This window comes from Drosophila arizonae, chromosome 5 (assembly GCF_054131065.1).
Source record: "Drosophila arizonae isolate 15081-1271.41 chromosome 5, UAZ_ARI_1.0, whole genome shotgun sequence".
Classification (NCBI taxonomy): domain Eukaryota; kingdom Metazoa; phylum Arthropoda; class Insecta; order Diptera; family Drosophilidae; genus Drosophila; species Drosophila arizonae.
In genome coordinates, this window is record NC_142925.1 from 12,128,454 (window position 1) to 12,151,962 (window position 23,509).

A 23,509-nucleotide genomic window follows, 5' to 3' on the forward strand; every position below is an offset into this window, starting at 1 on the left:
CATGCCACAGAGCCAGGAGTCCTGCTTGTCCATATTGACAGGAGAGCCGTCATCGACAACACCCCTGCTGCTGTCGTCCCGTCAGCCCAGCACGGCGCCACCGCCCACGCGTGGGCGCGAGCACTTCACCTTCGATCCGCCCCAATCACCAAAGTCAGCACGCACCAGCGAAAAGGCGCGCAGTCACTTCACCTTCAAGGAGGACGCGCAGCAGGCGCGCAGAGCCAGCAACTCCTACTACGCGGGTGGTGCAGCCACTGAGGCGGCTGAAGCGCAGGAGGAGCGCGCTGTGGCTAATCGCAACAAGAAACTGCGCGCCAGGGAGCGCGATTCAATGGCTGGCAATGCCAATGCCAATGCGAATGCCAATGGCGGCAGCAACAGCTCACGTAATCGCATCTCACCCAGCGTCTCGCCCTCGTCCAGCAACCGCACCAGTCCGAAGCGGGAGCGCAAACGTACCACGCCCTCCGTGTCCACGGGCGCCATAGCCAAGATCAACTCGGCGCCGCCTACCATGAAGGACGGCAACTTCTTCGGCAGCAGCCAAAACCAGAAGCAACGCCCATCCCAGCAGCAGCCGTCGCCCCAGCAGCAGCAGCTGTCGCCCTCTTCCCAGGCAGCTGCGCAGCAGCGCAAGTATTCCTCAAGTTCGTCCAGCGGCAGCAGCGATCGTTGTCTGCGGGATGTAGCCGCTGCCGGCACCATGTTTCCCTTCGATCGGGAGGCGCTCGACTATGAGCGCATCCAGCGGGAGTGCTTTGCGCCCAGCTCGGCGACGGCCAGCACGAGCAGCGACTCGGACGAGGCCGAGAATTGCTCGGTTTATGAGCGCAAGCTGAGCGCGGACATCTTCCAGCAGTACTCGCGGCTCACTCAGCAGGAGCAGCAGCAGCAGCAACAGCATCAGCTCAACCATGAGCGGGACAGAGATCGGGAGCGGGAGCGGCCACCTTCTCGGAAGAACTCGAAGCGCATCCGACCCGATTCCGTGATACACACAACCATACGAGAGAATCAGCAATATGTGCCACAATCGGACGCCTTCTATCCCCAGGCCAAGAGCTCCTCCTCGCCCAGCGATCACTCCTACGCCGAGCTGAACAAGTTCGATGACATTGCCAGCAAATTCGAGCAGATTCCGCCCAAGCATGGCTCCAACTCCACGCTCAATCTGCAGGTGCTGCACATGCACAGCCCCGGCAGCGACTCCCTGGCATCCGCGTCCCTCAGTCCCACGGACACCACACGCAAGCGCTCCTTCAAGAGCAAGTCCAAGTCGAAGACGCAGTCGCAGCTGCAGGCACTGGAGGACTTGCTGCCGGGCTCGGGTTCGGGCTCGGGTGCGGGCGCCATCAACGTGACAGCCAATCCCTTGGAGGCGGCCGCTGTCTGCAAGCAGCCGCGTGCCACAATCGTTGTCCAACAAGTAAGTAGATCCAGTCCCCTTCCTCTGCCCATTCACTATCTCTCTCTCTCTCTCTCTCTCGCTCGCTCGCTTGCTCTATGTGTATATAATGTATATATGTAGATTTATATCTATGATGTCTGTTTGTCTGGCTCTCTTTGTGCCTCATTTCCGCTTCAGGCTGCGCGCGCGTCTGCTCTCTGTCTCACTGTCTCTTTATCTCTCGCCTATCTCCCACAGTCTCTCTCTCTCCCTCTATCTATCTCCCTCTCTGCTTTGTTGCTTGCTGCGCCTTGTGGCAGCTCATAAAAAGCCTCGCGCCTCGGCGGATCGACTCATTCATGTGTTTACGATCCGCTAGAGAGCATCGCATATACTTGGCACAGCATCCAATAAAACAAAAATACAATAAAATCAACAACAACAAAAACAGCGTAAAAAACAGAAAACTTTTTCGCTTAACTGGAAAATCGAGAGGAAACAATCAAATAGAAAACGTTTAGTGTTTTTCATCGTTTAAGTGTGTGTTTCTTGTGCCGCGAACAACTCTTCAAAGGTTGCGCGCAATGTAAACTATAAACCGAGTGTTTTATTTCCATTCAAGTCAAGCGACCAGATCACATCTAACGTATTCACAAATTTTATCAAAGAGTTCAATAAACATTTTCACATCGATTCCAAATTTGGAAATCCATAAAAGAAACAACAAAAACAAGGCAAAACAAAACCAACAACAACCGAAATGGCGCCCTTCTACAAGCGCATCTGCCGCAGCCTGTCGAAGCGCTACAAGGAGGTAGGTGTAGTATTCCAAAGTTTTATTGATTCCGACCATGACTGATGCAGTGCATCAACATCAGATAAGATACGCACAGTTCATTGTTTGGCAATGAGTGTGGGCCCGTTTATGACGCCCCTATATCAAAATATCGATACCGATTTGCTGATTTATTATATGACGTCGCCGCAGCGGGCAGAGTGGGAAGTTCGTAATCAATTGGCCATGTTGCTGGCGTCGAGGTCATTTGGGAAATTTAATTAGTTGTTCATTTGGGGGCCATGCCAGATGCATAAGCTAATCTACTAGAGCATAAACATAATATTAATAATAAATAGAATTCTTATATTAGGGTTTTCTGTTGAGTCCAGAGTAAAAACCTAATTAAATTACGGGAGTTTCATTGAGATAAACCCCAATGTTTAGATATATAAAATTTGACTTCATTATGAATATACAGGCAAACATTTTTTTTAAATGCCAAAAAATATATAATTCAAGCTATTCTGCATTATTTTAAAATTTATTAAAATTAAAAATGATATTAAAATTCAATATAGTGTTAAAGTTATATACTATAATTTTAATCTAATAAGATAAAATATATTTCTATATTCTCTTCTATATTTTAAAATTATTTATGTAATTTTTTATTCCCTAAAAAACCGTTTTTTTTTTTTTTTTTTTTTTTTTTTTTTTTTTTTATTTCAAATTCCCTTTTCAATAACTTCAAGTTTCTCAACATTTTGAAGTTTACTCCTTCAAAAATTGTTTATAAAGAAGCTTTTATATATTCATAAGTGCATTTCCCATCTCGAGTTCCGAGAAATGTTGCCACTCTGATTTATGGTCTTGAAAATGCTCTTAAGTCTGTTTGCATGGGCTTGTAAATATCATATATCACATTTAATTGAATTGTTGCCGTGCTGTACTATTTGTTAATACATTCGTACAACAATAAACCTCATATCATGGCGGGCGATGACAGCTGTCAAAATAAACTACAAGCAAGAGCAACAAATGAAACTGAAAATGAAAATGGAAATGGAAATGGAATTATGCCAAGGCACAGGTTGCTCGCTGCTCCTATATAAATACTATACACAAGTATTTTACACATTTATATTTATTTACATTCAAAATAAAAGCATAAAGAATATGTAATCCATGCCCAGGCCGAGACTCAGTCGAAAACATTATTGTCCAAGTTGTCCAAGTTGTCCGAGTTGTCCGAGTTGTCCACTTTCCTACTCACAGCTGCTTTTGATTTATTATATTTTTACGATTTCATTGTGGGGCGCAATGAGTAGTTCGTTTCGCCCCCCCAGGGATAAAAAATAACATGTATGAAATAAGAGCTCATAGACATCAAGTATATGTATATATATGCGATTATGCATAAACATAAGCAAGGGAAAAAATGACGGAAAATTACTTACGATTATAGACAAAAACACAACACAACACAACAAAACAAAAACAAACATGACTTTGAGTACGTCTATATACGTTATGCGCCCCTTTATACTCTATTATGCGATTCACAGTCATCCGGCTATCTATTGTTGGGCCCATAAAAAAAAGAGAGATACAATTTCCTCAATATGCAGCGCGTTCATAAGAAAATTTCCAAAACAACGCAATTATTTCACATAAATACATAGTATTCGACATGGCCATTTCGCAGAATTTGCTATATAAAAGTCTCTTGGGCGCATGGGGAACAAAGGGTGAGCGGAGCTCTTGAAGAGCTAATAAACTTTGTGTATGCTTCGATGGCCGAGAGAAAAGGGAAGTTGTGAAAAAAATCATATCAGCTTAAAGCCCAAAGAGCAATGTTATTGTTGGCTTGGTCAAAAGCGAGTCATTAGCAAACGAGGCAACTGCAACTGTAACGAAAGCAGACTTGCTGGACAACACACAGAACACACGTACACATAGACTCATACACACACATATATATACACGCTTTTGTGCCAAGTTTCCTGCAGTTATCTGTTCCGTCTGCCTTCTCTCTCTCACTCTCTCTTTGCTGCAAAAAAAAAAAACACATGTTGGATATATCAAAAACAGGCAAACAACAATTTTGCTCAGCTCCACCTGTTGTTGTTGTTGTTTTGTTAGTTTATTGATTTTGCATTGAAGCAAATGGGGCTGAGTGGAAAGGGGATTGCCCAGAGTGTTAACATGCAAATGCATTTGTTTTTAGGCCTTGGTGTCGCAAACAGGTAACGTTTAAGGAAGGCTAAGTCGCCAGCAACGTGCAGGCATGCATTTCGCAACTCAATTCGAGAAAGCTCTTACCGACCCGCCCCATTCCGCCCACTCCACACGCTGAGTGCGTCCTTCAGCTGGCAAGGTGACTCGCCTAATGGCTGCACAGTTTAAAGTGTGTTAGATCTCCAGAGAGAGAGAGAGAGAGAGCGAGAGAGAAGGAGATAGAGTGAGGGACAACGCAGCGTTCTCTCATTTAATTGCATATTTGATGGGGCTTTTATTTAAATTCAAGCAGTCGGGTCGCTGCTCAATTATTTGCAAACGGCCAAATGGAAAACGAAAGAAATTTCCACTCGGGTTCGTTACTCAGATATTAGGTATCAAAAGCGAATGCCGAGAAAGGTCAATTGAACAATTTAACGGTCAAGCTTTTGGGCAAACGGGTTCAAATATAATTATATAATTGCAAGCAATTAATATTGCCAAATGGCAACATACTAGCCGTTTTAGCCGCATCCAAAGCGGTTATTGACCACACTTTTTGTTTACGTTTCATTTTCATGCTGATGCTCTTGTGTTTTTGGCACATTTGTCAAGGCCGTTCACGAACTACCGCTAATTATAGACCCAGACATGGCCGAAAATCACAAGAAAAAAAAAAAGCAGAAGCAAATCAAAGCAACAGCAAAAGTTCACAGCCTGCCACTTAGTTTACTTGGCTCGTTAGACGCAGCGTATACTTGATATCGTTGGCGTATACTTAATGTTAGCCATTCTTTTAACGCCAGTTGGCGGCAAACAGCTGGCATTTAATTTGCTTGCTGAATACATGTGAATTATTCATCCCTAATTGCACACATTCGCATGCTGTTACGCCCAGCGCTGTGATAAGTGCTTAACAGTGTGGCAAGGCAGATAAGAGACTGAAGGAGGAGTTGTTAGAGATAGATACAGAGCTTAGTATAATAGCATCTTTGCATTAAAATTAGGAGAAGAAATATTTACATGAAGCATGCAAGACTATTAAGAAATAAATATGATATGTGATCTATATGAATAAAAGAAGAAAAATAAGCTAAAGAAATTAGACAACTTAAGAAACTCTGAAAAACTCTGACGTCTATTTAGCAGAAATTAATAGAGATACACAAAGTTTAAATGCGTTATACATAGAACTTTGGAACTGAAGTGAATGAAGAAAAATTACACGCCAGAAATAAACAATATGTATACAAGAAAAGATTATATATAATCCACATCAATAATACCCAAGATTTGCTGAAGCAATTCTGATTAAAGCAAAAAGAGCAAAATCATTTTTATTATTCTGCGTAAATTTGTTTATATAGACAACTTAAGAAAGATATATGTAAAAGAAGCTCTGACGTCTTTATGAATGAAATGTATATGCAGTATATTCTGTTTATGGACACGGGGTATCGTATAGTTCATCAGAGTTTGATTACGCTTACAATTTTACTCGCATCAGTTTGTTTATGGGCCGAGCACCTTTGTTGGGGTGCTTTTTTTTTTGGGGGCAGTATGTTAGCCGAGTTCCAAGTGTCTTGTAAGTGTCATTAATTAACTGATAAATGCGCTGCCCTGGCCAAGTGCCCCGCTCGACGAGCAACTACGGCCGCGTATTCCCGCTGCGACTTGGCTTCGGAATCCATTGACCCCATTTGAAGAGCGCCGCAGCTGCAGTTTGCAACAGTTTTTTGTGCAGTTCCATAAATAAACTAGGGCTATAAATAAACAGCAAAGCATATACATGCATACAGATGCAAGATGCAAGATGCAAGATACAAGATACAAAATACTCTTGTCTCTATAGGCAATGCACTCCATTGTCTCAGCCGCTGAAAATAGCGACGGCACACGGAAATGTTGAGCCAAACACGAATAGTTCAGCTGCATCAACTGGATGTGCCAGGGGCGAGACAAGAAATAAATTGATGAGTTCAATTAAATTACGGCCAGGCCGGACCAGGCAACGTGCTTACCTTTTATAGATCGAAAACTTCTCACAGACTTTGCACCCTTGCATCAGGCGGCTGGCTGGTGGCCAAGTGAATTGCAACAAAACAAAACAAAACAAAATTATTAATAATCAAATTATGTGGGGAACTGGCACAGAGCAGAGGCGAGTTTTCGGAAAATATTGGGAAAACAGCCAATAACAATTAAGTGAATTATTAACAGAAAATGCCCAAAAATACCTGGCCAATAACAAAGTTAATCTATCAATAGGCGCATCATAGCAGTGAAATCTTTTAGCCAGTTATTAAAATAATTATTTGATAATGGAAAAAAAGCTACAAATCACTTGGCAGCTATAATTCAGAATTAGCTGCGTAAATTGGCCAATTCTGAACTGAGTTTGTTTGGCTTGGCCAAAATCAAATGAAATTATTTTTTAGTATTTCCACACGACTAAAACGTAGAAAAATCGATTCAGCTTAATGATTGCAACTGAAACTTTTCCACAATTCCGGCAATGGCCAGCGGCCAGCGTCTGGCAGCTGTTAAGAGATCAAATTGTTGCCTCCCCCTCTCTCTCTCTCCCCCTCTCTTTTCCACCCTCTAACTGAACTAAAGCAAATGCAATCTTCAATGTAGTTTCATTGTATGCTCATCAAATTTTACAAACGATAGATAGAGAACAGAAAAAAGTGTGTGTAAGGGAGAGAGAGAGATAAAGTGAGATGGCAAGCGTCTTGCCTGACATGTACCATGCTTATTTTTATACACATTCAAAAGCAAATTGAATTTATTTTTAAATGCATGCAAAAAATAAACAATAAGGCGTGGCCATGGCGGCTCGGAGCCGTTAAAGGTGTGAATTGAGCTCTCGCAGACGCCAGCAATTCAAGTTAGCAATTTATATGCACACATATTCGGCATATTTCGTTGGCCTTAGCAACGATTTGGCCAACCTTTCGTTTACTACATATGGCATTTGCATTAATTTAGAAATGTATATTGCATTTCTGTCAAAAACTGCATAGTGATTGCTGAATTGCAGCGAAAACTGTGTAAACAGACAAACAAATTCTTTCGCTTCAGCTCCGCTAGAGTAAACAACAAAATTCATACGCCCCGTTGGCCCGTGCGCCTGCCAAACGCAACTGTAGTGCAGCTAATCGATCGCAAATGCCATTTTATTCGCCATGTTTTTTATTAGTTCATTTTTTTCGATTAATATTTCCTTTAATTTGTCTATTTAAAAACCGCTACACATGTTTCTCGCACACTCTTTGCGGCGGCTAATGGCCCATTGCGAATTGATGGGAAACACACTCTGCTGAGCAAAGTAGCTGCTGTTGGATCGACTCTACTAAGAAATGCTCTTTATAAGTCTCTTCTGCAACATTTTGAGCCGATTAGGAAAATATTTAGTCGGATTTCTAACAACCAAGAAAGTTTTTCAATGGAATTTACAAGAGTTTTACAAAAATTAAAATGCAAGTTTTTTTTATAAAAATTGTATTAACTCAGCTGAGCATCAAAGTAAACTTTAAATTTTGTTTTTCTTCAAAATATACAACTTCATATGTTATATAGTTATGTGTTTTCCTAAGAAATATGAATTTTGTGTCCTGCATAATAAATTCGGTAGCTATGCTTGACAAATTGAGCGAAATATTTTCAAATGAATTTGGACTGGTTAGGGGACCAATTTTTGGCAACCCTTTCTTACAAATTTTTTTACAAACTTTGCTTAAATAATTAAATGAATAAAACTGAATTCACAAATAAACAAAGAAATTTGACAAAATATATTAAAATATACATTACATTAAAATGAAATATAAATTTAAGAATGATCTTTAAGAAGTCGTTTTTCCACAAGTTCAACATATTCACATTCGCACCCCACATAGCCCGAAATACACTCATTTTTTTATGGATGACTTTCCAGCTACGTGGCTGCCGGCATGAATTCGCTTTGCTCGCTGCTCGACCCGACGGGAGGCCAGCCAAAAATATGTGGCGGGAGCGAAAGAAATAAATAAAACTTATAGTCGAGTGCTCAGCTCGTTTTAATTATCAGCGCTGCGTAATATTTTAATTAGCATCTAGCTCGCGCTTGCCACACATGTCGCAGGCATGCAATACGCAATATTGCGCATACGCCGCGTTGTCATCATAAAGTTTGGATGTCTTAATCAAGGACTGGGCGCACAGCGGGCAATATCTGCCGCAAATTGGTCTCCTGTGTAGGCTAGTCCAAAAAAAGTTTCACTTGCGTCCACTTGAAGAAGTTTGCTATGTGAAGAAGGGGAGGAGGGGGTGAAGGAGGAGGGCAAGCATGCGGCAAGTCGCGTGGCAGTTCACTAAAGGTGTAACACGCACACACACACACACACACGCACACCCATACACCCATACACCCATACACAAATGCATATGTGTTATTAATTAGGCAAGCGAAAAAAGAGCTGCTTTTGTCATGCGAGCCAATAAAATATACAACATTAATATCAACATTTGCCGCATAAATACTTAAGTATGCAACATGTTTACCTGTGCAGGTGTGCGTGTGCTTCTCTACCTCCCTTACTCCCCTCTCTCTCTCTCTCACTCTCTCTCAGTTAGTTAAGAGGTACTTTGTCTTTTCAGGCGGAGGCCTTAGCCAGGCTGTAATTTATGGCAAAACTTTTGTTGCTTGCGTAAATTTGTTGAAAAAATTTCAATTTGTTGAAATTAATGCGTTTTTTTCTTGTTTGATCGCGTTTATTTACGACTGTTGCCGCAGGTAAAAAAAGATATAGCTTATAAAACCAGTGAAATATTTTTAAATACTTGATATTAGTAAAGGCTTGGCTTGAATAACCAGGCAAAACCTTGTAAAGCTAATGCTGATAAATCGGAATCAAAAGAATTATAGCTAACATTTCCTTATGCAACTGTCTAGAAATATTTGCAGCTTTTTTATGACTTGCAACACCTTTATGAACAACTATCGTGGCAACTAGGTCTCATTAGAATATCAGCTGATTTGAATTTATTGGTCTGCTAATGACCCTGTTTACTTGCTTCTAGCTGAAGTTGTAGTAAAAGTCTTTAGCCTCGACACCAAATGGCAAAATGCTTAGCCTTCTTCCTTTCCTTTTTTTTTTTTTTTTTTGTTGCCAACTCAGGCAGCACGCGATGCCGCCAGGCAGTTGCATTCGCCCACTTCAAGGTGTAGATAAGGCGAAAAGTTATTTTGCGCCACTGTATAGCGTGGACAGAGCCACTCCACGGCCAAGTGGAGCAGAGCCTTGAGCCACTCGAAAAAATAGACCAGCAATGGGCGAAGGTCTGAATGGAAATTCTATGCAAAATGCTCAGGCCAAGTATTGAGAAAAGTTTTCAGTTTCCAGTAAAGGAATAGGAACAAAAAATAAGAGAAGAGAACCTTCAGTGCTAATTGAGGCGAGGGCAGCACTCACGTAAATAAGGCTGTCCCATTGAATTATAACAATCCGCTTAAATCAAATCCTTCTTTTGCCTACCTCCATCCACAGCCATCGCTCAGCATGGACAACACGGTCGAGACGCTGCTCATCAAAAATGAAGGGGACTTTATCAGTGTGGAGCAGGGCAAAGAGCTGAATGCACGTAAGCGGCATTCACAGCAGCTAGCACATCCGCCGCACGGCGCACAGCTACACCAGCATCAGCATCAGCACCAGCACCAACATCACCATCACCAGGTGCAGGGGCATGGCTACTCCCAGCAGCAGCAGCAGCAGCAGCAACAACAGCAACACAAACGAGATGAGAACATGCGCCAGCTGTTGGATGTAACCAATACGCTAACCATTGAGGAGCTGCGCGACTTTGAAATGCGGTAAGTCTCTGTGAATGCAAAAGCTGAAATCGCCTTCCAGTGAGGATTGCATTTAATGCCATAAGCAGAGGTAAAACGCAGTGCTATCAAATTGCTGATGACCTGCAACTGATTCGAAATTCATTTATTTCCAATTTGAGCAGGCTATAAATTCGAAATACGAAGTTCACATATAACGTATACGACGCTTGGCCGGAGCAAACATTTTTACCTGTTGATATCATCAGCGAAAGGCTATAAAAGCCCAGAGCCTGGCAGCTAAGGCTAGAAAATGCCCAAGTATGCTTTAGTTCAAGTTTTATATGCTCAGTTTATAGTGGCTATGTAAGCTCTGCATCAGGACTCTAATAGAAATATAAAAAAAAAAAATGAACGTTACTGGAAATCCAAGCCAAGTGCGCACGAAGCCTTTAAATCCTGCCAGCTTAGACAAGCTTGAGAGCGTAAATAAGTAGACAAAAATAAATGGAAATAATAGTAAAATATTGAATGAAACTCAAATTATATTTAAATTTAAATTATTTCAAATATAGTTTAAATCGAAACTAATTTTTATTTGTAGTTAAACTATATATATATATTTTTTTAATGGATTCACTTAGAATGTGTGCACTTAACATTGATGTTTGGCCCATTTAGCCTAAATTGTGCGAATCAAGTGCGGTCAAGTGATTGCACAGGCCATGAACTCTGACACAGAGAGAGAGAGAGAGCTGCCGAATCAGCCAAGTTAACAAACATGCGTGCAAGTGCCAGCTACTGTTGCAAGGCCAAGCCAGCACACTAAACGAATCTTTGTGCGAGTGTCTGTGTCTGTGTCTGTGTCTGTGTGTGTGTGCGTGTGAATGTGCGTGTGTTGGCAATTCAATTAACGCTTAAATTTCGCAGCTGAAACTCCATTTGGTCTGCTGTCAATTGCAGCTAATGGAATTTCAGACACGCTCTCGGCCAGTTGAAAAGTGTTATTAATTCGACACTTTTTTCTTTTTTTGACAATTGCAGCTATGGCTCACCACATCACAGCCGCTCGCAGTCGGTGAAGATGCCGGGCAGTCGCGCCTCGGGCCGGCCAAATCAGCTATGCCTGCCCCAGCAGAGATCTCGGTAAGTGCGCTGCATCCACGCCAGCCCAATGGCCAGTGATGAGTAAATATTTTCTAACTCTAGGGTCGCCTCCATGCCCAACACTGGCGTCGAGGAGGAGTACTACAGACTGCGTCACTTCTCCATCACGGGCAAGGGCGTGGTGAATCGTGGCGACTCGCTGAAGAGCCGCCGCAGTCGCTCCAACAACAGCGTTGCCAGCTCCAACTCCAGCACAGAGCACTTGACCGCCCAACAGCAGCAGCAGCAACAGCAGCAGCAACTGCTGCAGCTGCAGCAGGGTCAACAGCAACTGCCGGCGCCCAGTTCGACGTCGGCACGCACCTCGCTGGCCTCCAGTCGGGAGAGCAGCACCTCCAATCCGGGCAACGGACCCTACAGGTAAATCCGCCACGTGCACACCGACAGCGTTTGCCACTCAGCTCAGCTCAGCTCAAGCTAATCCCATTTTTGTTTGCAGAGTTCTGATGCTTGGCGGTCCGGCCGTGGGCAAAAGTTCGCTAGTCTCGCAGTTCATGACCTCGGAGTATTTGCATGCATATGACACAAGCATTGGTGAGTAGCCTCCATTCCAATCCCCAACACCCACCCACTGTCCCGCTACCATAATTGTTGCACGGCCAGCCATTGGCCACCCAGAGACAAACCACTTGAATGCTGCTAAAACTTCGTCTAAGTGTTTAGGTTTAGGTTTTAATGCTTTTTATCATTGTGTCCGTGTGCGTGCGAGTGTGTGTGTGTGTGTGCTTGTGTTTGTCTATCTGTGTGTGCTCCCTGTGTTAGTGTCAGTCTGGTCCTCAACCCTTGACCCTTGAATGTGAGTCTGTCTAGTTGCGATGTATCCCCTTTGGTTTGCCTTTGGTTGCCTTGGCATTTGCCTTCACAAATGATTTTGATTTTCTGTGTTGATGTTTTGTCTCATTTGCGTGGCTTTTCTTTTTTTTTTTTTTTTTGTGTTTTTGATTTTGTTTTTGTTTATCTGTTGAATTTTTGTGTGTCGTTCTGTGCTTTGCCCTTGACTACAACAATTTACGACCATATCACAAATGCATATATATTTATATTTATCATTATTTTCATTTCTCGCTTTATGTCGGTTGACTTTTTACGACCCGCCTTGTACATATGGCCACTGAGATTTGATCGCATAAATTGGCAAATCGAAACAAACGAATTGTGCTGGAAAATTTTTACAATGCGTATTTGGGAAAAATTGCACACAAATTCGAGAAAAAATGAAAATAAAACGAAACAAATATAAAATTCGTGCAGATGTACAGCGCGGAAAAATGCTTTTTAACATGCGGAAATTTGGAGAGAGAAATTTGAATAGCATAAAAAATTTATATGCAAACGAAATTCTACTCCAATTTTCTATCAAAATTATTGCTGTAACTTTACCAAGCACCAAAAAAAAAAAAAAGCAGAAAAAACATAAAACTAATGTAAAATCTCATTTTTAATATTCTAACACCAAACAAAACACAACAATATAAAATGATTGATATTTTTCTGTTCTCTTTCGTCTTTCGACCATATATAACCATATATAACAACCTAATGTTTCATTCAACATAACAACAACAATTATAAAAAAAAAATATCCAAACAAAAACATCAATCGAACCGTAAACGAAACGAAACTTCATTCAGATCTAGGCAACTGTGATATACGCATACATATTGAAAAAGCCGCCGACGGTAATAGCAACAACAACAACCAAACAAAAAAAAAAAAAAAAAAATTCAAATTAATTATATGATATATAATAATATTTATTCCAATTCCATATTTAATCTATACTAAACGCTTTCCAACAACTTTATCAACCTAAAACACTTTACAAAAAAAAAAAAACAAAAAAATACAAAAATCTTTTCATTTTTCACTTGTTTAACGTTTGAGCTGCATTTGCGTTGCGTTTCCAATTGAATTCCAATTAACTTACTCTAACTAGCTCTTAATTTTATCTAATCTTAACACACTGGACACACGACCACGTACTACACGCCCTGCCGATTAGGCCACCGGCTTAAGTCCTTAGTAGTTTACTCTATCACACACACACACAACACGCCCCCTTCCCTGCCAAAAAGAAGAAAAGAAAAACAAACACAAGCTGCTCTTTCCAAAATATGATTACCTTCAATAAATACGGCTTTGTGTGCTGCAGACCTCCAAACTCCTCCTCCTCCTCCTCTTCCTCTTCCGTCTGCCGCAAACTAATCCCCTGCAAATGGGTCGGCTTAATATTAATGAAACCCCAATACAAATATGTGTAAATGTCATTATGTCGATTGAGTTTGGGCAAGTGATATATTGTGACCTAAAAGTAGTTAATCTATAAATACTTTATGCAAATAATTAATTTATCACGGCTTTAATTAAACTGCCTGCTCAACTGTTCGAATTACCAAAGGCGACTTTAAAATATCATGAAATTTCAGCTGGGTAATCAGTGAATGCAATAAATAAATGTGAAAAGAAAGGGGAGAAAAAAAAAAGGAGAAAATAATAGTCAATTACAGTTGTAATTTACAGACTGCCATAAATCGTAAATTGTAAATTGAAAATTGAAAATGGAAAAGTGCAGGATGAAGGGTCAGGATGTATCAGATATATCATCAAATTGCAGTTGTGGGCGTTCAATAGGCTCTAAAAACAATCAATTTACATATATGTATGCAATATGCCTGTTAAAATCAAAAACACAAAACACACACACACCACGCACATACACTCACGCACAGTCAAGCACACGGCCATTCATATTTCATTGCATACCTCTGGGCGCTCGGCGAACTTTCCATTCGCGAGCATATATCAATCAAATATTTGAAAACATCCTCGATAAAGTACGTTTTATTGCATCAAGCTTTATGTATGTGTCCTCATACATCATGTTAGAGCTGTCAACTCCCCCCCCCCCTCGCCACCCTTCCTCTAAGAATGCATATTTTGAATTGCATGACAAATGCCACCGAAAACGAAAGTAAAATAACACAAAGAACCAATCCACAAGCCACCAATCCGAAAACTGTAAATATATATGTATATATTAGTAAAACGAACTACCTCTATCTGAATGATTATCACGTTCTTTGCACCTCTTCCTTTGTAGCTTTATCTTGCTTTTAGTTCTTATGATTATTCTTATTCTATGCTATATTGTATATAAATTATAATCGCCAAGTATCCAAATTCGTTTCTAATCAAATCTTTTTTTTTTTCTCAAATGAACAGATGACGAATCTGGCGAAAAAGCCGTATCAGTATTACTCAGCGGCGAGGAGTCCGAGCTAATATTTATAGATCATGGATACACTGAAATGACCGTAAGTACTCTGACTTTTATGTGGCGTTAGCTCGCTCAAAATGCCATTCGAACTAAGGTCAATTCGCAGCCTTTCAACCTTATCTGTGACATTTCATAATGCCATTAGCATACACAAGCAACACACACACAGACATGCACACAGACACACACACACACACACAGATACATCACCCATTCACACAGCTCAGGCATCTCTTGAACCTCACTCAATGTCAAATTTGTGTCCTTTGCTTTCACAGCCGGATGAATGCTTGACCAACTATGATCCACATGGCTATTGCGTCATCTACTCCGCCGCGGACCGCAGCAGCTTCAACATTGCCGAGCAGGTGCTTCAGGTGTTATGGACCAATCAAAACATCGCACAGAAAGCCGTTATTCTTGTCTCGAACAAAGCGGACCTCGCCAGGAGTCGACTCGTTACATCCGAAGGTAAATAAACTAGATTCAATGCAGCTGACTAAACGATTTCCACTTTTGCCTTTCATTAGCACTTCAAAATGTGCTCGATTGGATATTTTCGCTTAAAAATAGATACACCTACACCGACAAGGTGAATCGGTGTGTGCATGTGTGTCTGTGTGTGTGTGTTAATATTGCTATTGTTGGACGTCGTTGGATGTCTGCAAAGGACACCATAAAAGCGGCCACAGACAGCTGCAGTCGCTTTAATTTTGGTTTTTCAATGAAAGTTGATCAAGCGGAAGTTGATTGGCGGTTCGCCCAACGAAGCATACACCTACACACCCACACACACACACACACACCATGTACGCATATATATTGTATTTAAATGTATAGAGGCTCTCGTTAAATGTAAAGCAAGTGAAGGTCACTCAACTGGGCGCTCATTGCTTTTTATGTTTACTCAAGCACAACCATTTAAGTACCCTATAATATTTGAACTTTCTCAAAGTCCATTGAAAGGTTTGCTTGACTATTCAAATAAAGACAGACAGAAAAGCAGCTCAAATGAATTGTTAGTGGACTTGAGCTTAGATAGAGTTAACTAAATGCATTAATGTTACTTTACAGCGTACAGTTACAGATCTCTGCTATTTAAATGAGCTGCTGTTAACATAAGACATCCTCACTCAATGGGCTGCTGTTAACAGAGTAACATCTCACACTCTGAGTGTGACAAAAATGAGTGTGCAAATAACATTTGTATTTCTGTTAACTAACAGACTTTTACGTATTTAGTATATGAAAGCCAACAGCCACTTGAAACATATTAGCTCAATATTCTCTAGGGTATTTAAGTATCGCCATCTACCTTAATATCAATTTAAACGGTCAGGAGATTTATTCACCGTTAGCCAGCAATCCACTAGGCAGGGCTTTCATCTAGGAAATTCAATATTTTCACAAATTACATTTGTTTCTAATGGCCGCTTATGAAAGTGTCGGCTGCGTTGACAAAACAAGCAAAGCAGAAAAATGTAGCGAGAACCAAATTTAGGTCAGGACGGCGTCTGCAGGGAGCAGCAAATGGACGCGCTTTTATACTACTTGTGTAGCTGGGAAAATTGTTTAAGCACAAAATTGATTACATTTCATTCCTGCGGCTTACGCCTTAATAAGCCCATTTCTATTGTTGTCAATATAAAGAGGATGCTTAGGGGATGATGTTTTAGCAGAAATTTCATAAAATATTTATAGCACTTGGTGTGGGGGAGTACAGGATTACCGAAAACATGAGCAAACCTCAAAGAAATTAATAAATGCAAAAAGAAAAGAAAATCAAATAAAAAAGCAATTAAAGTGCACAGGAAATAAGCTAATGCTTAAATAATATCTGGGGTCGTATTGTATACATATATGAGCAGCTGAGCTGCGCTCACAAATATTTGAAATTCTTGGCATTTGCCATTTGGCTGCCAAGTAGTTCTCATTGTTTATGATTTGTGTTTGCTTTTAATTAAGCGCCCGAGCTGGACTGACATGCCCTTTCTTGAGCCAGCGCCGATGCAAAAGGGGTGGCAAATATTTTTGCAAAATAAATCTTTAAGGCTTGCAGCACTACAGCCAGCTGGGTATTTAATAAAAGCACCGTAATAAGCTGATGGCATTTAAGAAAAGCTGCGGAGTCGGCGAGGCGATGAGAACATCCTATCAAAATCTAATAAAATGACACCAACTTTTTTCGCACATCGTTAATAAAACCCCATATGTATGTGGTGTGTGTTTGTGTATATGTGTATTTGAGTATGTGTGTGTGTGTGTGTGGTTGCCATAAAAACGGGCCTGCAAAAACATACGCATAGCTACTTATTGTACTCGTAGGCTAAAGATTTTAACGACAGCAGGCGCAGCAAACGTGACGAAATCTATAGAGCTGACAGCATCCATGGCACAATGAGAGTGTGAGAGAGAGAGGGAGATTGGGGGCCATCGCTGTTTGCGGAGAGGCTGAGGTTAATGGGCAACGTGTTTAGGTATTAAGTGTCCAAGTTTTGCTTTTTATTACCCGCCCAAGAGTTTAACTAAGCGACGCAATTCGATTTGATTAACTTGCCGCATAACTGAGATTCAGCAAAGCACTAAAAAATATTTACCATCTTTGTTTATTGCAGAGGGCAAGGCCATGGCCACCGCCTACGATTGCAAATTCATTGAGACATCGGTGGGCATTAATCACAACGTTGATGAGCTGCTGGTGGGTCTGTTGTCGCAGATACGCCTCAAGCTCGAGAATCCCGAAAAATCCAGGTTGGTATTTGAGTGGCTCGCAAATCATTGAATTGCAATTTAAAAAACAACTCTAAATTTGCTTTTATTTGCAGGGATCTGTTTCGCAAGCGTTCCATTCGCAAGTCCAAGCGTCGTGCGTGCTCACCGCTCAGCTCGGGCTGCCTGAATGCCAATACGCCGCTGGGCCCGCTTGGCGGTCCACTGGGCGATGGCTCTGGCACGCCGCCCGGCAGTGCACACAGCAGGTGAGTTGCTTTGAGCATTCGAATGCCTGACAGCTAATTACAACGCCAACTTTTTCACCTCATTTGTTGTGTAGCCCACGTAAATATCGCGGCTCGCGTACATCTACTAGCCTCAAGGTCAAGGGACTGCTGGGACGCGTCTGGACGCGAGATTCCAAGTCGAAGAGCTGCGAAAATCTGCACGTGCTCTAAACGTCTCCTCCTCCTCCACTACACAAACACAACGACTGAGCATGGCCAGCAACCAGCTGGGGTCGAGGGGGCATTTTCGTTATTATGATTAAAATTATAATTATTATTACTATAGACCCAATTAGCCATTTGGTTTCTCAAAATTCGGTGCATACGAAATCCAAAGGATTATTTACATATACAAATACTATATACAATAAATAGAGAAGCTCCCTCAACTTTATCGTCTAAGTTTCGTAATGTACAAGCTACAAATAGACTCGTAAAACATAGCTGTATTATCTCTGTATATATGTATCATTTACACTTACTCTACTTTAACGCTAGTCACTTTAATTCTATCATTTATGTATCGAACTTTATGTACATATTCAACAAATATAAAATATATACTTTTAATTTATTTCTGTTTCAATGTGGTTTTCTTTCTTCCGACACGAATCCAACTCAACCAACCATCTTCCAACTTCCAGAGAATATTTATTTTTTCCTTTTTGATTTTCTTTCCAAACTAAACGAGAATCAAATTAATTAACCGAGCTTGACCAGTTAATTAAATATTAAATTATATAATTCGAATTGTAAAATATATATGCAAATCAAAAGCAATAATTTTTTGGAATTTTTTTAAGAATTTAATTATATAATCCCAAGATGAGATGTGAATCAATTGTACTGATTTTTAGCGCGTGTCTGGCCATTGTAGGCCGAACGGAGTTTATAATTAATTAAATTAAATTATATACACAAACATATTACTTGAATAATGCTAATTCGATGGCGTTTTTAAATCGTACTAATATTCATGTTGTTCAATTCGATTATTCAATATTCAAAGCGAAAACCAAAATTTAAAAAATTAAATCTAGTTAATAATTCATTAAAATGTTATACTATTCAAATTCAATTTGCATTACATAGTTTTTAAGTAATTTTTGCTTATATTTTTGACGCATGCAAACAAAATGGATGTTATTATAGGTTTCTTACATAAGTCGGGACCATTCGAAATTTAACTAGAGCTACCACGAAAAATAAAAATAAAAATAAAAATAAAAATAAAGAAAAACAACAACAAAATCCAAACAAAATTGATTTCTCCTCTTGCGGGGAGCTCAAGTGTTTAACATTAGATTTTACATCAAATCAACACTTATATCAAAAGCTAAAATATATAATTAAAAAAAGACATTTATTAAGTAAATTTAATCTTTGAGAACAGCAGTAAATAGTTCATATGTCTGTATCAGATTTTGAAAGATTCTGCGTAACAATTTTTTTCAAATCAAGGCACAATTTAAGTAACAATAATTTTAATATGTTGACAAATGAAATTGCGCTTTTTATTAATTATTGATGTGAACTAACATGTATTGTATATCAAAACTAATGCAGCACAATGGAATTTAAAAGAATATATAATACGATGAACAAAAAAAAAAGAAAGAAATATATATATATTTGGCAATGCCCAATTCACTTGAATAGCAAAGCAAAGCAAAAACCAAATCCTAATAAATTATATAAATGTATGAATTTATTAGTAACAAATATTTAGATGTATTTTATTTTTTTGCTCCTGCATGAAAATCAGCAGAAAATTATTAAACTAAAACTAATTCGAGCCGTTGTACCCAGATCCTAACTGGTGAAAAAAATTGAATGTAAAAAGCTATGTAGAAATGCAAAGTCAGCCATAAATAAATAGAAATAGTTGCCATGAGATGAGCCCAGTAGAAAGTTAAAGAGCGTCGAATATATTTCATTTACTATTACAAAATTTTGTGTGTAATAAATGTATAATAAATGTGTAAACTTTGAACTTTAATTTATTAATGGCGTACTTTCTTCTCATACATCAATAACAATTTCAAATTTCGCGCTAGTTCATTTGAAAAGCTCAAAAATGAACTGGAGCCGGCTTATGATTGAATTGGCGAACAGCTGTTCATTTTTAATCTGTCAACGGTGAATTGCAAACACAACAGCTGGGGCATTTTGTTAGAATGTCATTTGTGATTTGGCCAGTTGTGAAAATTCACGGCCAACGCCAACGTACGAAATTCGCGGTCAACGTTTCGGCAACGCGGATATCGCCAAAATTGTTTATGTAATATGTTAAGCTGACGTGAGAAATTCCATCAATCTGCCCACCAAACCGCGTGATAATATTTTGGCCAAACCATGTTAATTTATAAAGTGGGCTCAGTGGCGCGTACCGCTCTGCGCTCCCAGTCGAAATTGTTGCTCCAATTGGAGCAAGCATGTGTAATCTTTCAATGCCGCCACCTGAGCCCAATGGCCGAGTACCAGAAACGAGTGTCGTCTGGTCAACTAAGGAGCGATAGCAGGCAGCAACAAACAATGCAGAAACTGGACGAACTCTACAATAGACTCCAGGGATATCGACCATCCACACAGGGGGGCGGTGGATCAGGCGGTGGATTCTTATCATCTGTGTTTGGCGGTGGCTCCAGTGATGGCAGTGATGCCGACGACGATATGGATGCGGGCAGCCACGCCCCCCAGGGTCTATATATCTACGGTAGTGTGGGTGTGGGCAAGACCACGTTAATGGATATTTTTTACGACTCCTGTACAGAGGTGTGTGTAAAAAAGAGGACTATGAAAGAAACCGAAGACTTTATTTTAACTGCGATATCATTATGACATAATATAAAAGTTCAAAGAAAAATTAACAGGTGCCAGTGTAAATAAATTGTTTATCTCAATTTGTTTAAATGTACTAAATCTTCGGTTTTTTTTTGCCATTATTTATATTTAAATATTGTCTTCATATATGATACATTAATATATATTGTATATTAATTAAATACTTAATTTAATTCCCTATCCCCTTATTAACAGGTCCACCAAAAACGTCGGGTTCACTTCACCGCTTTCATGAGCAAGGTGCACTCCCTCATACACGAGGCAAAGGAACGACAGGGTCCAGTGGATCGTGCCTTCAATTCGGAGAGACCAGCCCCCTTCGATCCCACTAAACCTGTTGCTGATATAATAGCAAACGAGTCGTGGCTCATTTGCTTCGACGAATTCCAGGTGACAGACATTGCGGACGCGATGATACTTAAGCGACTATTCACGCACCTTTTTAGACATGGCATTGTCGTCGTGGCCACAAGCAATCGGCATCCAGAGGACCTGTACAAGAACGGCTTGCAGCGCGTCAACTTTGTACCGTTCATCGGTCTGCTGCAGAGACGCTGCCAGACAGCGAATCTAGACTCGATCGATTATCGTCGCGTTGCCCAATCAGGTGACACGAACTACTTCGTGAAAGGCAAGACAGATGCTAATGGAATGATGAATCGCATGTTCAAGATTCTGTGCTCTGAGGAGAATGACATCATCAGGCCCCGCACAATCACGCATTTTGGACGCGAACTGACCTTTCAACGCACGTGTGGCCAGGTATTGAACAGCAGCTTCGTCGAGCTCTGCGATCGCGTGAGTAATCTCTTCGATTAGGTAATGAGCGACTATTGTTAATCTGTGTCGTTTGCAGCCATTAGGAGGCAACGACTACGTCCAGATAGCACAGTTCTTTCATACAGTGCTCATACACGATGTGCCCCAGCTAAATCTTAACGTGAGATCCCAAATGAGGAGATTCATTACGCTTATTGATACTCTGTACGACAATCGAGTTCGCGTTGTTATCTCGGCGGATGAGCCGCTGGACAGCCTATTTCAAGTCTCTGAAAAAACCAAAATAAGTGATGCTGACCGATCGTTAATGGACGACTTGAAACTGAACGAGAATTCGGTAAGGCCTTAAAATTGTTTAAATATTTGTATTTGAATTAAACTGGTTTCCTTAACAGTCGAGCGTATTTACTGGAGAAGAGGAAATGTTTGCCTTTGAACGCACCGTGTCACGACTCTACGAGATGCAGAAACAGGAATACTGGGAGCAGTGGTCGAAGCATCGTTGAGATATCAACTTAACGTTACCCGATCCAAATTCAATGCAATATATTATTAGTTTAATTAGGACAATTAAATGAACACATTTTACTGTTGGCCGTCACAAATGAATCATTACTGTCTGTGTTATTGTTTGGTTGTTATCTATCCACCCATTGTCAGTATAGTATTAGAAATGGGCGTGTTTGTTAAACTGAATAAAAACCAAACTAGTTTCTTATTTAACAAATAGGAAAAGAAATGTGATCAAACGTTCCTAGCTTAGACTTTCAAGTCGGTTTCATATACATATGCAGACTTTTCTGCTTAAAATTGGGTTGTTACATTAGTTAGTCTTAAAGCATTGTCCCCATATATTACATAATTCAACGCATCTATACATACCACATATAAGAAGGCCTATAGAAGGCTTCGCGTGCAGTTTCTGCTCTACTTAAATTGGGAGTATCTCGTATAAATATAATTTTCAGTCCCACTTTGAACATGGAGGCCAAAAATTTGATTGTAAACAAAACTCTGCCATTTGGTAAGACACGTCTTATTTATATATGCCTATATGCCATACAGCTTCCATGCAAATCTTTCAGATCCCACGTTTTTAGCTGTTAACATATCGTTACGCCAGGTGGAGGAGATTGCAATGACTCTATCGAACCAGTGTATAGTTACGGGCACAAATGAAATCGCGTGGGCTCTGAGAGCGCTCATGCTGACTGACTTGACCACACTGGCTGGAGATGATACGAAGGCGAATGTGCGTCGGATGTGCGTGCGCGCCTGTTATCCATTTGAGCCGCAGTTTTTCGACAAATTCTTTGAGCGCACACTTCTGCTGGACATCCACTGTGCCGCTGTTTGCGTGTATCCGGCGCGTGTGCAGGACGCCTATTCAACGGTCGAACAATTTAAACAGTTGGATAGAGTTGCGATTGCCGCAGTGGCCAGTGGTTTTCCCACCGGGCAGTATGGACTGCAGACGCGTTTGCAGGAGATAAGCCATGCCATTCTCGCGGGTGCCACGGAGATTGACATTGTCATCAATCGGCAGCTGGCACTGTTGGGCGATTGGAAGGCACTCTATAACGAGGTGGTGCTCATGCGCAGCGCCTGCGGTGACCACGCGCTGCTCAAGACCATCCTTGCCATTGGCGAACTGGGTACCATGGAGAATGTGAGTGAGAAATCTGTAGCTGAATCTCTTATTGGTTTGCTCTGCTTATCAGGTGTACAAGGCGGCCATGGTTTGCATGATGGCGGGTGCGGACTTTATTAAGACTTCCACAGGCAAGGAGATGGTGAACGCGACTCTGCCCGTTGGCCTGGTCATGATTTTTGCCATACAGGAGTTCAAGCGGCGCACTTGCCAAATAGTTGGCCTCAAGCCAGCTGGCGGAGTGCGCACAGTGCGTGACGCCATCGCCTGGATGACTCTCGTTAAGGAGACACTGGGCACTCGCTGGTTGACACCGCAACGTTTCCGCTTCGGCGCTGCCGGGCTGATTGATGATATTGATAAGGTTGTCCGCGAAGGCGTCGCCAGGATGGAGAAGGAGCAGCTCGAAAAGGCCGCTGCGAATAAGCAACAGGGCTCTGAGCCAGATGGTGAAGATGCTCTTTGCAAAGAACTGCGCGAAAAAAGACAAGCGAAAAACTAATTGTCTTGCACTCGAATCACACAATTATTAATCCAACATAAACCGGCTATAAATATACGCATATCATACATTTCGAACAGAATTCCTC

At 40.9% G+C, this 23,509-nt stretch overlaps 3 protein-coding genes across 9 annotated transcripts in view; all 3 read left to right on the forward strand.

Moving 5' to 3' along the window:
- The window catches only part of Rgk1 (Rad, Gem/Kir family member 1), a 54,479-nt gene extending 35,214 nt beyond the window's left edge, over positions 1–19,265 (forward strand). For 4 of the 7 annotated variants that reach the window (XM_089470585.1, XM_089470584.1, XM_089470587.1 and 1 more), the window contains 11 exons: positions 11–1,429; positions 9,917–10,242; positions 11,245–11,346; positions 11,410–11,727; positions 11,807–11,901; positions 13,000–13,047; positions 14,591–14,682; positions 14,924–15,116; positions 17,261–17,396; positions 17,471–17,623; positions 17,698–19,265. In XM_089470585.1, coding sequence (XP_089326711.1) covers positions 11–1,429; positions 9,917–10,242; positions 11,245–11,346; positions 11,410–11,727; positions 11,807–11,901; positions 13,000–13,047; positions 14,591–14,682; positions 14,924–15,116; positions 17,261–17,396; positions 17,471–17,623; positions 17,698–17,815 — 3,000 coding nt within the window. In that variant the 3' untranslated portion in view covers positions 17,816–19,265. Of the gene's footprint in view, positions 1–10; positions 1,430–1,708; positions 2,205–9,916; positions 10,243–11,244; positions 11,347–11,409; positions 11,728–11,806; positions 11,902–12,999; positions 13,048–14,590; positions 14,683–14,923; positions 15,117–17,260; positions 17,397–17,470; positions 17,624–17,697 lie in introns of those variants that run through there. The other 3 variants (XM_089470589.1, XM_018009933.2, XM_018009935.2) reach the window with 3 other exon arrangements.
- A 499-nt stretch (positions 19,266–19,764) lies between these two features.
- LOC108615462 (putative ATPase N2B) lies at positions 19,765–21,877 on the forward strand. The gene is made up of 4 exons (XM_018009959.2): positions 19,765–20,419; positions 20,684–21,286; positions 21,345–21,605; positions 21,664–21,877. Exons 1-4 carry the CDS (start codon positions 20,000–20,002, stop codon positions 21,772–21,774), a joined length of 1,395 nt encoding a protein of 464 aa, XP_017865448.1. The 5' UTR covers positions 19,765–19,999; the 3' UTR covers positions 21,775–21,877.
- Positions 21,878–22,010: 133 nt separating this feature from the next.
- Positions 22,011–23,491, forward strand: LOC108615464 (deoxyribose-phosphate aldolase-like). The gene is made up of 3 exons (XM_018009963.2): positions 22,011–22,292; positions 22,354–22,937; positions 22,990–23,491. The coding sequence occupies exons 1-3, from the start codon at positions 22,250–22,252 to the stop codon at positions 23,419–23,421; spliced, it is 1,059 nt and encodes a 352-aa protein (XP_017865452.1). The 5' UTR covers positions 22,011–22,249; the 3' UTR covers positions 23,422–23,491.
- The last annotated feature ends 18 nt before the right edge of the window (positions 23,492–23,509 follow it).

What these genes read in the sequence shown, in the direction of transcription:
- LOC108615462 (XM_018009959.2), top strand. Translation starts at nt 20,000, where the DNA reads ATGTTAATTTATAAAGTGGGCTCAGTGGCGCGTACCGCTCTGCGCTCC. An exon ending in TCGTCGAGCTCTGCGATCGC is followed by an intron (nt 21,287 to 21,344) that starts GTGAGTAATCTC and finishes TGTCGTTTGCAG; the next exon opens with CCATTAGGAGGCAACGACTA. An exon ending in TGAAACTGAACGAGAATTCG is followed by an intron (nt 21,606 to 21,663) that starts GTAAGGCCTTAA and finishes TTTCCTTAACAG; the next exon opens with TCGAGCGTATTTACTGGAGA.
- LOC108615464 (XM_018009963.2), top strand. Translation starts at nt 22,250, where the DNA reads ATGGAGGCCAAAAATTTGATTGTAAACAAAACTCTGCCATTTG. An exon ending in AAACAAAACTCTGCCATTTG is followed by an intron (nt 22,293 to 22,353) that starts GTAAGACACGTC and finishes CAAATCTTTCAG; the next exon opens with ATCCCACGTTTTTAGCTGTT. An exon ending in AACTGGGTACCATGGAGAAT is followed by an intron (nt 22,938 to 22,989) that starts GTGAGTGAGAAA and finishes TCTGCTTATCAG; the next exon opens with GTGTACAAGGCGGCCATGGT.